General features: G+C 39.1%; 1 protein-coding gene across 1 annotated transcript in view; it reads left to right on the forward strand.

Moving 5' to 3' along the window:
• The window catches only part of tgfb2 (transforming growth factor, beta 2), a 39,051-nt gene extending 25,264 nt beyond the window's left edge, over positions 1-13,787 (forward strand). The window contains exons 2-7 of the mRNA XM_079894238.1: positions 155-318; positions 4,356-4,488; positions 7,512-7,622; positions 9,179-9,347; positions 11,067-11,220; positions 11,394-13,787. Coding sequence (XP_079750364.1) covers positions 155-318; positions 4,356-4,488; positions 7,512-7,622; positions 9,179-9,347; positions 11,067-11,220; positions 11,394-11,552 — 890 coding nt within the window. The 3' untranslated portion in view covers positions 11,553-13,787. The remainder of the gene's footprint in view (positions 1-154; positions 319-4,355; positions 4,489-7,511; positions 7,623-9,178; positions 9,348-11,066; positions 11,221-11,393) is intronic.
• The last annotated feature ends 617 nt before the right edge of the window (positions 13,788-14,404 follow it).

Below are 14,404 nucleotides of genomic sequence, written 5' to 3' on the forward strand. Positions count from 1 at the left end.
TAATACTACTCTATTTATACAAAAGTACTAAACAATGGTGTAAAAGATTTACTGGCAAAAGGGACTGGATGTACATACTGTAACTCCACACATGCAGGTACATAAGGAAAGTGTCTTAGCAGGTCAGTAACGGTGCCCACTGTGTTTGTTCCAGATGTCATCTCTCCAACACATTACAACCCGTACTTCAGGAGGCTAAGGTTTGACGTGAGCTCCATGGAGAAAAACGCTTCAAACCTGGTGAAGGCCGAGCTCAGGATCTTCAGGCTGCAGAACCCAAAGGCCCGTGTGTCTGAGCAGCGGATTGAGCTTTACCAGGTAAGTCTTCTCCTGTCCCTCAGCCCTTCATCATTCTTGCATTGCGTTTGACTTCATGCACTCATTCAACTCCCCGAACAACTGTCGTCATGAGCAGCAGTACCAAAATCTTGTCTGGACAATTACTTGCATGCAAACTTTGGCTTTGGTTTTTACACGTGAGAATTAAGATATAAATTAAAATATTTTTCTAAGAAATACTATTCAAAGTTTGTGTCAAACTATTACAATTTCCTCATTTATGAGATCAGATATGATCTATATATTTTCTTTTTTTACTTTTATGCCCCCAAAAAATTTAAATTATTTCAGAAATTATTTCAGAAAACATGATTATCCTAGAAGAGGTGTATTCAAGTGTAGTCATTTTATGTAAAAAATCCAATTTAATGTATTTTTAAAGGTATACTATGTAACTTTTTGGTTAATTATCAATCCAAAAATTTGTCTTACCTTTGTCTTACCCTGATTCACTATGCTATTGCATACATGCATCACTTGCCCGTGTGTATCTCTTCATATCTGTAAATAGAGTACATTTTAGAGGTTAGTTGTCACAACGAGTGAGAAAGGTTGACATGGAGCCGCTAAATCTCGAGCCTCAAAGGAATCACCAGAGTCTGCTGGAGAAGAGAACGATAGAGCTCGTAATAAAACAAGAATCAACATTAGCTTGGCTTTTGAGAGATGGCGAGGACTGAGGGATGTAAAATGTTGTAAAAGCGATGCAGAGATGGCTTTTTTATTACTCAACAGGTGAAATAAGGTATGTTATTGAACAGATAAATTGCCATATGTAACTCTCTGACAGAGTTCATTGTAAAGCATTATCAATTGTGAAGGCTCATTTCATTATGGTTGTTGTAGCGCTGTGATGGAGTTTATTTTTAAGGAAGTACCATGTCTATTAATGTTTTCAGCTAGTCAGCTTGAGATGCTTTTTTCTCTCTAAACTGGTTATATCTCTTAATAGTGAATATTTTATGAGAAGTAGGCTAATCTCGCTCTCTCTTTTTTAGTTATGATAAAGAACCATATTCATACGCACATTTATGCAGAGCCGAAACGCAATAAAAAACAATGTTCTTCCGCAAAATGCATGCAGTTTTGTTTTTTTTAAATGCCAGAAAGCCAAAAGATCCGGGCAAAAAAAAAAAACATTCACTACAATAGCACTCTTGCTGATGTGATATTGCTTAAATAAAGGTGACATGCAAAGATGCAAATTATATGTCGTCAATAGCAGTTCACCTCTTTAATCTTATTAATATTTGAACTGTTTCTCATGAACTGCAATTAGATTGAATGGAGAGCAAATGGAGACTTGCGTCTCCGGCTTCTCATATTTTCCTCCTGAGAACAAAACTTCAAAATTCAGAGATTTCAGTAAGAACTTAAACATTTCTCATCAAATACTCCCGAAACCAAATGATCTGAGCTATGCCATCCAAATTATAGCCTTATACTCTTGATTTATTTTTATTAACTACGGAAGCTTGTTTCTGCCAAAGAATAAACATAATAATAAGGAAATTATGACTTTTATCTGGCAATTGTGAGTTTATACAGTAACTTTCAATTGTGAGTTTTTTTCTCAGAAATTCAGTTGTGAATTATAAAGTCCAAATTGTGAGATAAAAACTCGCTATTGCGAGACAAAAGTCTTGCAAAAATAGATTTTATTCCTTGGAAACAAGCGTCCATAATCAACTTTTGTTTTATATGTTCATTTTTATTTTTACTAAACAAGGTCTAGGAAATACACTGAAAATGCCACTCAGAAATTGCTATTGCATTTCATAACTTGTTTTACAGTGTACAGATAAATAAATAATAAAGAAGTCTTCTGAGCTATGAATGAGCCTGCGAATCATACCAGAGTTAATAGTGACCTGGGCCACTTTTCAGATGGACTCAGGTGTGGTTCACCAACACACACTCAAGTTCAGAAAAGCGTTTTCACACCAACCAAGTGAACCAAACTCTGACGTCAAACAGGCTTGTGTACGCAGTGTGAAAGCGCCCACACATGCACTTTTTAACCTCTCTTCTCCTCCTCCTCTTTCCTCGTATGTTCGTTTATTTATCTTAAGGGTGCTGTAGAGCTCCGGCCCATCGATCAGCGGGGTTTTATGTGTGTGTGGAGAGAAGTGAGTGTGGAATGCTGTTTGGTGATTTAGAGTTCCGAGGGTCTCGAGGGCCAAATAAAATCCCAGTGCTGTCGAGGTCTGTGCTCCCCTCCTCCCACCTGCCTCTCCATTTAACCTCGCTCCCCTCCTCTCTGTTCATGTGTCAGGTCTGTCATGACAGGTGCAGTAAACACTGTCCCACTAACACAGAGATGGTGAATGTGTTAGGGAGGTTTTAAAAGGAGTTTGCAGGGAAGGGAGAGGTTGATCCTTTTCCATTTTTATTACTCATGTTAATGATCCTGTTGTAGCTGGTCAGGAAAATATGGTCATTATAATTAAAGTGAACTTTAATTAAAGTGCAAAATAATACATTTAATATAGTTAATCTGCATATAACATTGCCTAGTTCAAGATGGGAGTCAAAAACAGTCAATCTAGTCAGGCAAAAGTTTGCTTTAAGAATGGACTGTTGTCTGAAGTGAACTGGTGAATCAGCTCAAACTGAAAGAGTAGAAAGAGTGATATTTTATGCAATTTTCCTATATTTAGTATATACATTATTCACGCTGTCAATCTACGAAACTTTTTCTAATATCATGAATTATTATGAAGACGAAATACTCCAAGGCACTCGAGAGGTGAAGTAAAAAACATTTAATTAACTGGGCTAAATCATTAAAAAAAAATTAAAAGTGTAGATATAAGCATTTCGGCTACACCGCCTTCTTCAGGATACATATCAATTGTCATCTAAAACTATTAGTAATTAGTGGATCGTCAAAGACAGCTGGTTAAACATCATGAATTATTATTTGATGAATATCAGTGACATTGACAGTCGTCACATGACTTGGACAAAACTTTTTCAGATATTTACAAATATTGTAACAAAACTGCTTTCACAATGTCAGGAAAATGATTTCGCACTGACATTTCATGATTTCGAATGAAACATGTTCATCACAGAAGAGGTGTTTTAAGTAATTGCGGGCATGAATAGCATTTATAATGTTCCACTGGCGTTCAAAAGTTTGGGGCAAAGTCGCCTAGGCTCCATTTATTTGATAAAAAATGTAGTAAAAACAGTTAAAAAAAATGCTTATTTGCTGCTTAAGAAACATTTCTTATTATTATCAGCGTTGATTTGCTGTTTAAAAATTTGTGGAAAACATGATACTGTTTTCAGGATTCTTTGATCAACAGAAAGTTCAAAAGAACAGCACTTATTTGATAGAAATCTTTTGTAACATTAAAAATGTCTTAACTATAATTTTCGAGCTCTTTAATGCATCCATGCTGAATAAAATATTAATTTCTTTAAAAACGAAATTTAGAATAAATGAATAGATCCCTCATTAAGTAATCCAGCTCTCCTGTTAAACCAATCAGGTGTTATTTCAGTCCAGCATGGAGATTTATCTCCATATCAGCAGTTGTGTAACTACAGTAGATTCCAAACCGTCCCAAAAGCCCCTCGACTGCTTTATGGACAGCCGACCCCTGTAGCTCCAGTCTAAAGATCCTACAATTAGTATCTCCATTTTGGCCTCCGTCTGAGCCTCTCCATCCCACATTCACCTCCACGGCCCGATGGAAGGAAGCTGAGCCATTGCAGATCTACAGCTGAAGCAGTGTTTTACGCATTAAGAGCTGCTCTGTCCAATGTAAACACGCAGCCACGAAGGACAGAGGAATAACAGTGCACCCTGTCCAGCATCTGTTTCCGCCACCACAGCCTCTCCAAGCATTTCCCAGACCTGGCTAATCAATCAGGGAGCTTCCAATGGGAAGAAGGGAACCGCTGTTGAGGCACTGGATAAGGGTACCGTTTCATACGGGGTGAACGAGGGCTAGCACATCGATGACAGCGTTTGCAGTCTGCTGATGCGTTTCCTGTTTCTTTAGATTTTAGGTCATAAAGAGCTCACATCACCCACACAGCGCTACATCGACAGCAAGGTGGTGCGCACCCGTATGGAGGGCGAGTGGCTGTCGTTCGACGTGACCGAGGCCGTCAGTGAGTGGCTGCTGCACAGAGGTAAAGGAGTGTAAAACAGTGTTTTACTAGAAATGTCTTGTATGTCTAATTCCTGCTGGAAATCTAAAAACTCAAAATCAACTTAAAACCAAAATTGAAGATTAATATTTTTCTCCAAAAAAACAATGACTCATATTGAAAAAATATTGATGACCCATCTTGTACTCAAGGGTGTGTCCCTTGTGAAAAAGAGGAGTGCTTAATTGTATTGAATGTGCACTTGTAGTGTACTAGAATATAGGTAATATAATATGAATTGAAATAAAAGGCTAGTACTTTTATGACTATGTTTCTCAACTTATGAACACTTTCAAAAGGTGCACTGTAATATCAAATTAATAGTTTTACTTAAAGTACATTAAGTTTTGCATTCAGTTAATTGCATTTAATTTAAATTTAAACTACAATACATTTTCATTTAACTGTGAATAACATGCAATTCAGTGTCCAAAAGATAAGTAGCTACCATTTTCCGTTTCAGTGATCTAGCTTGACCACCTTATGTTGGTTCCCTTTCATGTCGGTCACTCCAACGTTCGTCGGAGGGATCCGACAGAAATGGGATCTTCGCAGAGAGACCAGTCTACTGCGAGAGAAACTAAATGAACCAATGCACATTGGCATGCGATAATTGCACCAGCTGCTTCTATCACGCAGTGCGGGTATATAATGAGCAGCAGGAGCAACGCATCCTTGGTTTTTGCTGAGGATCCGAGCTGATTCATGTTCTGTTCCAGCAGTCTTACTTCTAAAGAAGAGACAACTTTTCGAATGTTCTTTTTGGAAGAAGCCCTCACCTTCGTGTTGCGTGTCACGGCTGGATCACAGCAGGATCACCTCAGAAGAAAACAGCTGTTTTCACAGCTCTGAGCGTGGCGGTTCGGTTGAGTGCCTCAGCGGATTGCACTATTTCCCGCTGTTGGCCGCGGACATCCCCCTGTGCGCTTCAGCACTAGAGAGAGCAAATTTTCCTAAAAGAGCTTACACAAGTGTGACTTTCCAATCGTGTGTTTCTGGATGTGGTCGTTCCATGCCTTCCTGTGACGGCCACGATCACTGTCCCACATGCCTGGGCTTAAGCATGCTGAAACTGCGTTCGTGACCACATCGGCACGTCTGCCGTCGAGCTGCCGGTGCGCGGGTTGTCAGTATTATATGTTGCCGCTATTGCCTCGCATTACAATGCAGTTGAAGGTAAGTCATTGGGAAAGCATGACCTGATCGTCAGGTTCCTGTCCCGTCCGCTCCTTGTGGTTATACGTGGACAGAACGCAAAGCTTTAGGACCTCAGAACAGCTCTTTGTCTGTTACGGAGACCAGCAGAAGGGAAAGGCTATCTGCAAGCAGAGGTTAGCCCACTGGATAGTGGATGCTATTGTCTTGGCATATCAATCCCAAGACGTGCCTTGCCCTTTCGGGTTGCGAGCGCACTCAGCCTGAAGTGTTGCTTCCTCCTGGGCGTTGGCTCAAGGTGCCTCGGTGACATATATATTGTAGAGCTGCGGGCTGGGCGACACCCAACATGTTCGCTAGATTTTATAGCCTTCGTGTAGAGCCGGTATCCTCATGTATACTCGCCCCAAGTGGCCAGTAGCGCGAGGAACCCGCTCAAGTGTCAGCTTGCTACGCCATTCTCGCCTGGTCGGCCAGATACGTGCGTCTATTTGCTCCAGTGTGTTCCCCGGAGACGGCTTACCCTATTGAGTTCCTCCGTCACCCCTACGGCAGGCCTAACACTCGTATGCATTGAGGAACCTGTGCTAGGCTGGGTTTCCATATGTAGCGGTCCCTGCGGCGACCCCACATGTGTAAATTCCACGGTACGGCTACCCTGTCGGCTATCCAGTGTCTTTCCCTTGCTTCCTCCCTAGGATTAGGCTGGAACCACCCCAGAGACTTCCATGTGTTGCACTACCCTGATTGGCTGGTCCATATGTGTATTCTCCACACGTTAGCTCCCTCCGGGCAGGTCATGGCTTCCGCAGCATTCTCCTTCCCCTATTAAGGGCACGCTTTCCCAGTGTTATCCAATGTTCTCACTGAGTGGGTCTTTCAGAACATCAGTGGCCAGGACTCCCCGCATAAGCTTCTGCCCATAATAAAGGGAAGGGCCAACAACATGGCGTGTTGGTAGGGATCCCATTTCTGTTGGATCCCTCCGACGAACGTTGGAGTGACCGACATGAAAGGGAATGTCTCGGTTACGTATGGTAACCCACATTCCCTGAAAACAGAGACATTCGTCCCGTTGCCATGTTGTTGTACCATCGCTGCAGACGGCCGGGTCCCTGGCTCGGATCCTCAGCAAAAACCAAGGATGCGCTGCACCTGCTGCTCGTTATATACCCGCACTGCGTGATAGAAGCAGCTGGCGCAATTATCGCATGCCAATGTGCATTGGCTCGTTTAGTTTCTCTCGAAGTAGATTGGTCTCTCTGCAAATTTCCCATTTCTGTCGGATCCCTCCGACGAACATCTCCGTTCCCTCTTTCAGGGAACGTGGGTTACCATACGTAACCGAGACGTTTTCTAGCAGGAAGAAAATAAGAATTAGTCAAAATGTTTTAAACATGACATTTTGAAGTAGAAAGTGTGAAATAGTATTTCCTTGTAAAAATGTACTTTAATGATTTAAAAAAAAAAAAAACATTATCCTTCATGCATGCAAAGTTTTAGTGAGTTTTCACCATAGCTTATCAAAGTGCATGAGAATAGCAGTAATAACAGGCCAGAGCATGAAGGTGTAGGATCATCGTCAGCATACATGAGCTCATAACAGTTGGAGCCCAGCGGTTCTCCATCACATTACGCAAGAGAGCGATAGACATCCGCGCAGCAGCAGAGATATTCAGCATTACTAGCGGTTGTGATGAATGCTGGAGCTGAGAGACAGCAGTGACGGTGTGTGACTCCTGAGGGATCATGGGAGTGGGCTCACATCAGATGAGCTCATTTATCTGCTGTAGATTATCTGACCTTGCTGTGCAAGTGTTTTATTTTTCTCTGTTTTTCTCTCCCACCAGACAGAAACAATGGATTCAAGATCAGCCTGCACTGTCCCTGCTGCACATTTGTGCCGTCAAATAATTACATCATCCCCAACAAGAGCGAGGAGCTGGAGACACGCTTTGCAGGTGGCTTTGGGTGGGGGTGCGTGTGTGTGTGTGTGTGTGTGTGTGCGTGTGTGTGTGTGTGTGTGTGTGTGTGTGTGTGTGTGTGTGTGTGTGTGTGTGTGTGTGTGTGTGTGTGTGTGTGTGTGTGTGTGTGTGTGTGTGTGTGTGTGTGTGTGTGTGTGTGAAAGAAAAATGGAAATAAATGTTTGTCAGAAAGAAGTGGGTCTGATTGAGGCCCAAATCCCCCCGAATAAATTAGAGGCAAAAGGGTGCTTAAAAAGTCCACTACCAGTCCAAAGTCTGGACACACCTACTCATTATAGATTATGCCTATTTGTCACATTTTAGAATAATAATCATAGTCATCAAAACTATGAAACAACACAACTGAAGACATGGGAATTATGTAGTGACCAAAAAATGTGACACAAAAGAAAACTAGCTTATATTTGAACTTTTTTAAAGTTTCCACCCTTTGTCTAGATTCCAGATTCTAGTCAGATAATGCTTTTTTAAACTGTATTGAACCGTGACTATCTGGTCCTATTAAAAAGTGTATGGTTTGACAGTGCTTTCAAGCAATATTTCATCAACCCAAAAAGTTACAAATTAGTCAGATCACAGTTTAAGGGGTATTAATGCACCTGTTAATGATTATTAATATCATCTAATGTTCCTGAAATACTCCATATGTTGTGTGCATTAAAGCATACTGAAACATGTATGATTAAAAATTACACTTACAGCAGTTTTATGTTTTTTCTATGAATTTTAATTATGCGACTCCTAGTAAAATCACTGTCGCCTCTCATGGTTAATTGTTTTGGCAATAATTTATGCATTTGGCAAATCTGATTTGGCAGATTTTATCCAAAGCGACTTGCATTGTTTTCAAGGTACACTGAAAAAACAATTACACTTTTATTTAAAAAAAAAAAAAATATATATATATATATATATATATATATATACTCTTAATTTGTTAAAAAATATATATATATATATGTATGGTTTGTTAAAATCTTAAATTTTATTTTATAAGTTCAAAAATATTTATTTCTGCAAAGACACAAGCCAAAAACACACTTAATATAGATTGATATAATATATTTTGGGGCTTTTTGCCACTTAATTTTACCCTAAACAAAGGCTATAGCTATAGCATGAAAGTAAAATTTTCACTTTGGATAAAAAACATGTTTTTAGTCAATGATTCATTTAGTTTACTATAGTATAAATAAAGACAACTTCAAAAGACCTTAATGGTGATGTCTTTTTGATGAATTCATCATACTAACAAATAAAATACAACATAATTTTTTTTAAATTTCCAATAATTTGTTTCTTTATTTTTTTTCTATGGAGTGCATTAACAAAACAGGTTTAAACCGGAAACCATGACTTTAAATTAGACCAGTATACAAATGCACTTTAAATGAATGACTCAGTCCTTTGATTTTTTTTCAGTGTATGCAATGTTCTAGTTCATGCATTCCCTGGGAATGGAACCCATGACCTTCTCCACACCATTCTCAACAGGAATGCCCTGTATGATTTGTTAAATTTCTGGTTCACAGGTATAGATGACAGCTTTGTGCACGGAGGGGATCTGAAGATGTTTAAAAAGCGCCGTCACAGTGGCCAGTCTCCACACCTGCTGCTGATGTTGCTTCCATCGTACCGTCTGGAGTCCCAACACAAGAGCCACCGACAGAAGCGAGCTCTGGACGCAGCCTTTTGCTCCAGGTAGGACCTTTTCCCACAGTCTGTATTTGAACCACAACATAATGTTTAAAACTGCACTTCTGGTGTCTGTATAGATCCTCATCTGTCATTAGTTAAAAACAGCCAGATGTCAGTCCAGGATTATGCAATCGATGAGCCATATATCAAAGCAGACTGGACCACCTATCAATGTGGACTGAACTTAATCAATGAACTGGAAAACTTTTCACTGTTAGATTAAAGCTAATATGACTCGATTGTCTTTTAATAAAAATCATCTGTACTCTCTCTCGTCCAACCCATTGCTGACACGATCATATAACAATGTGCTGTTAATTTTATACTTCCTGACATATCCAAGATAACATCCAGTATTAACAAGCTGAGAAAATATCAGACATTTCTGTCCAAATCCTAAAGAGAAAAATCGACATTAAAATGAAAAAGTGGACTGATCTGATTATCAGTGTTTTAAGAAATCACACGAAAGAACCGTGTGTTTTTTTTTCCCCCTGTGTTGACAAATTTCGGAATAGAGGGTTTGGGTGGGACGTCTCCAAGGACTCATTCTTTTCCTCTTTTTTCCTTTTTTTTTTTTATAGCCAGTAGACATTGATCACATCACAGCTGTGAACCATTATTTGCTTCTTTCTAGTCAGTTGTGGGTTATATTAGAGGGAGGAGCATTCTCATTCTAGAAAGCATTTGATTGGTCAGAAAACTGTATAGTGCAGGGTGAGTCATCAATATTGTAAATGTGTATAAATGAATTAGAATTGAATTAGCCAAAGTGATGTTACATTAATCCAATACTCGTTTTGCAATATGTTTTAAATATGTTAAATATGAGGGAAGAACCAAATATTAAACTTGGTTAAGGTATTTATCTGACAAAATTATTTGAAAAAAAAAGGCAAACTTGCAGCTAATTTTTTTAAATTTTACTATGCAAAAAAAAGCATAGAAAAACAAAAAGCTCACAGGAAAAAGCACACACTGACTACAACATAATCAGTTATTAATATTTGGTTGGTTCTCTCTTGTTTTTGCATGTGTTCATCATTTCTTTGTATGACAGCATGACCAAAAATTACGTCAGCACAATTTGTCATGTTTCATTGCGTTATCACAAATAAAACAATCGACTCCAAGCACAACTATGCAATTTGCTCACAAAAACTTTAACACATTTTTAAGAATATTTGAATGAAGGGTGATGTCGTCAATTTTCCCGGCCACTACTCTACTGTACGTTGTGTGTATGAAAATGTTTATGGGTAAAAATATTAAATGTATTATTAAAAAACTATATTTAGAGTTATATGATTTTCTTTAAATCTAATTCCATGCTAAATTTAGGTTCAAGAACTGAAATGAAATTTAAAGGCTTCACTTGCTTCATTTTATTCTCAATGCTGAACATTTAGCATACCACTATTGTACATGTGCTACAATTGCATTTGTAGAACAGAAAGCTAAATTTGCTGTGGGATTCAATGGTAGAAAATCTGTTGATGTAAAACTAGTCATGTTGCTATAGAGAAGGTTATTGCCATTATTTCTGTCAAAAATAGTTTTTTCTTTACTCATTTTAAGCTTATAGTTAATTATTTATATTTAAAAAAATATGGAGTTTTATGTGCATGTAATATCAAAGTGTAGCAAACCATTTTTCCATGCCAAACTTCTCTGGCCCTCAAGCCATTGGGTTAAACATCAGCTCTGTTTATCATACCACAGAAATGTGCAGGACAACTGCTGTTTACGCTCTCTCTACATCGACTTCAAGAAGGATCTGGGCTGGAGGTGGATCCACGAACCGAAAGGTTATAACGCCAACTTCTGTGCAGGAGCCTGTCCGTATCTGTGGAGCTCGGACACTCAACACAGCAATGTAAGACATGTTTCAGCTGCTTTTGCAACTCAGCGACTGGTTAGGACGAAAACTTATTACCTGTGTCTGGTTGGGATGAGCTGGAATGATTCTAGATGTAAAGCTACTAGGTGCTGAAGACAACAGATGAATTATAAATAGTCTGAATAACTGCATTTTATGTCCTGTTTCAGATCCTTGGCCTCTATAACACCATTAATCCAGAAGCGTCTGCATCTCCTTGCTGTGTGTCTCAGGATCTGGAACCCCTCACAATCCTTTACTACATCGGCAAAACCCCCAAAATTGAGCAGCTCTCCAACATGATTGTCAAGTCCTGCAAGTGCAGCTAGGAACCGATTAACTCAATTTCCAAGAACACACATCCACACAAACAAACACACAATAATTTAAACCCAATCACAAACATGCTGGACAGGGTGTCAAGGTACAGCAGAGTAATTCCTACAGAATAGTTCCTACAAGAAGTACAGACCATTAAAAACTCTCCAAAACCAAGATGATACGTAAAAACACACATCTGAATGGCGTGTGGATGTGTGAGCTTGTGCTGGAAACAGCCCTGTTGGCATGTGTCACATCACCCGCCCATCACTCTATGGATGTGAGTTTGGCAAACACTGGAAGTTTGTTATAGGTGTCTATATGTGAAGCAAGCGGAAGAAAAATCCCTTGTTCCATTTATTTCAAACAAACACTTCTTTCTGTTTTTTTTTTTTTGTTTTTTTTTTGTCATTGTTGTTTTGTTTCCCCTAAATTCAGATATTGTTTGCTTGACTATTTGATCATATTTAAAACCCATGATATTGGTCACCAAAACTGGTGAAGAGCTGGAAATTTCTGAAAAGCATTTGTCTCAAACTGTGTTGCTGCCACAAATGAACTCCATGTCTGGCGCGAATAAACTGTTTTTGCAAGGGGGTAGAGTTGGCGACTGACAGATGAAATATTTTTAAAGTTAATGCACGCCTCAGAAAGACATAGTTTTACCACCTTACATGGTGTAAAAAAGGCCAAGACCAACAAGTCATGTTGCTCCAAGCAGCCAAAGACGTTTTGTTCCATTGCGAACAGTCATTTAGGTCAGAAACATTCTCTACACAACTGCAGTCATGAATGCAAGCAAAACCATTGCACACTCTACATTCTTGCATTATTGTGGCAGCAACAAATAGATTTTCCATCAAATGTCTGTGCCATTAAGCCAAATGTTTTATCATGCAGATAGCTAGATATAAACATGTTGACAGTGCCAAGCAAGATTATCTTCAAATTGTTGTTCCAACATGAGAGTTATTGATCTGAAAGAGAAAAGTGACTAGAAGTTTATGCAAAAAGATGGCGTTTCTGAAAAGAATGACCATGACTTTTTGATACTCACCACGCAGAGCTATACCAGAGCATATAGTGCCTGGTCAAACTGGAATACGGGTGGTTAGTGAATAAAACGCTGGTTTTGCGCTGAGAAATACGGCAACTTCGTGAATTCACCCCTTGGCCCCTTATTACAGAGTGAGTGCAGCTATGAGGTCAGCAACTCAGCAGTGTTGAAAGGAAGTGATGTCTAGTAATGAAATAGGTATGTTTACATGCACTAATTTTCATCAGTCGAATGGATCAAATCCGATTTCATATTCTAAAAGTTCCCTAAGAGTTGGAATCCAATCCACATATTCGTGTGTGTTACATATATTCCAAACAAAACTTCACGTGACTAGACTTACCCCAAGTAAAGTTGCAATGTTTTGCCTTAACGACATGTAAATATTGACCAGTTCGGAAGACGTGAGAAGTCATGGCTCGCATGTAAATGCAGCTATTGATGTGAGAAGAGTTGTGTCAGTAAAGTCAGATTTTGATGAAAGGATGAAGGATGTGAGCAGCAGACATGTAATGGACAGGTCATGTAAGTGAGAGACAGTAACCCCAGTTCATCCTTGTGAACATGTTGTGCAGAGGCCAGCTTGACAAATGCACTGCAGCAGCCGCGGACGCTGACGTCGACGCCCAAAACGTTTTCATGGAGAAATGTTTTATACACATCTCAAAGTGTCTTCCTGAATTTGTGATTTTGTTTTCTCTCAGAGAAAGTGATCATTTGTTATGAAGAATTGCACTGACTATTTTATTTCTACAATTTTTTTTTTTTTATTATTATTATTTGTAACTATTGTTTGCTGGTTTTTTATTCGTAGTTATAGCTTCACCCACATAACATGAGCTGATGATGTGAGTAGCTTCCAAGTTGAGGTTCACCTTTTAAGTCCTTATCTTAACCAGAATTAGAGAAGCTGGTGCCAGATCAGTTTAAAAGAGAAACGTTGACTCATGCCCAGGATTTTTAGGTGACACTTATTTTATTTGTATTAGGGCAAGAATGCCAGTGGATTTCCTGCAGACACAGGAAGCAGAAGGAGACACCAGCATTGTCACACTAGAGCTGTTTATTGTTATTGTTGTCTATGATGATGATGATGATGTCGATATTGTTGACCCACTATGATGTATTGTAACACATTACTGTTGTGGTGCTCTAGTGGTAAATAAATTATTTAAGTGACAAGGGATGGTGTGTGTGCTCTTGTGTGTATTATATTTTTTCTTAAATTGTCTTGTCAGACGAGTTAAATACAGAAAATACAAAAAATTTTAGGGCCATCAAGATTTTTTTTAATATATACTGTATTCAAACTATCTTTATGGTCCCCAAAAAATAAGTTTTATTTTCTTTAACAATCCTCTGCTAACATAAACAGACGACATTACACTGCCTTATGATGAAACCCTAAACATTTAATCTCCATTTATTCCATTTGTTTGTTTAGCTTGCATACTGTGTGGGCAAGTTGACATAAACTACAGTACAAACCCTTGAGATTATTCTGACGATGCTCTGATACTGTATTTCCTCCCAATGGCCCTTAAACTCTGGAGGCTTGCCAGGCTCATTAGCCGAGAGTTTGTGGTTCCTTATTTAGGAGTGGGACTCGAGCAGCAGAAAGCTCTGGAGACTGTCAATCTGGAATTAGGTTTGGATTGATTATGACTCAACATTCTACAGATAAATGCTCTGCAAACGGATGATGTCAGACATATAGGCTGTGTGAAAATTGCTGGTTTTTACCGAGTTCTTGGGACTGGCGTTTCCAGTCGGATGCCATCTTGGTACTTCACAAGAGTCTTT

The sequence above is a fragment of the Squalius cephalus genome (genome assembly GCF_949319135.1).
Source record: "Squalius cephalus genome assembly, chromosome: 15".
NCBI classification, from domain to species: Eukaryota; Metazoa; Chordata; class Actinopteri; order Cypriniformes; family Leuciscidae; genus Squalius; species Squalius cephalus.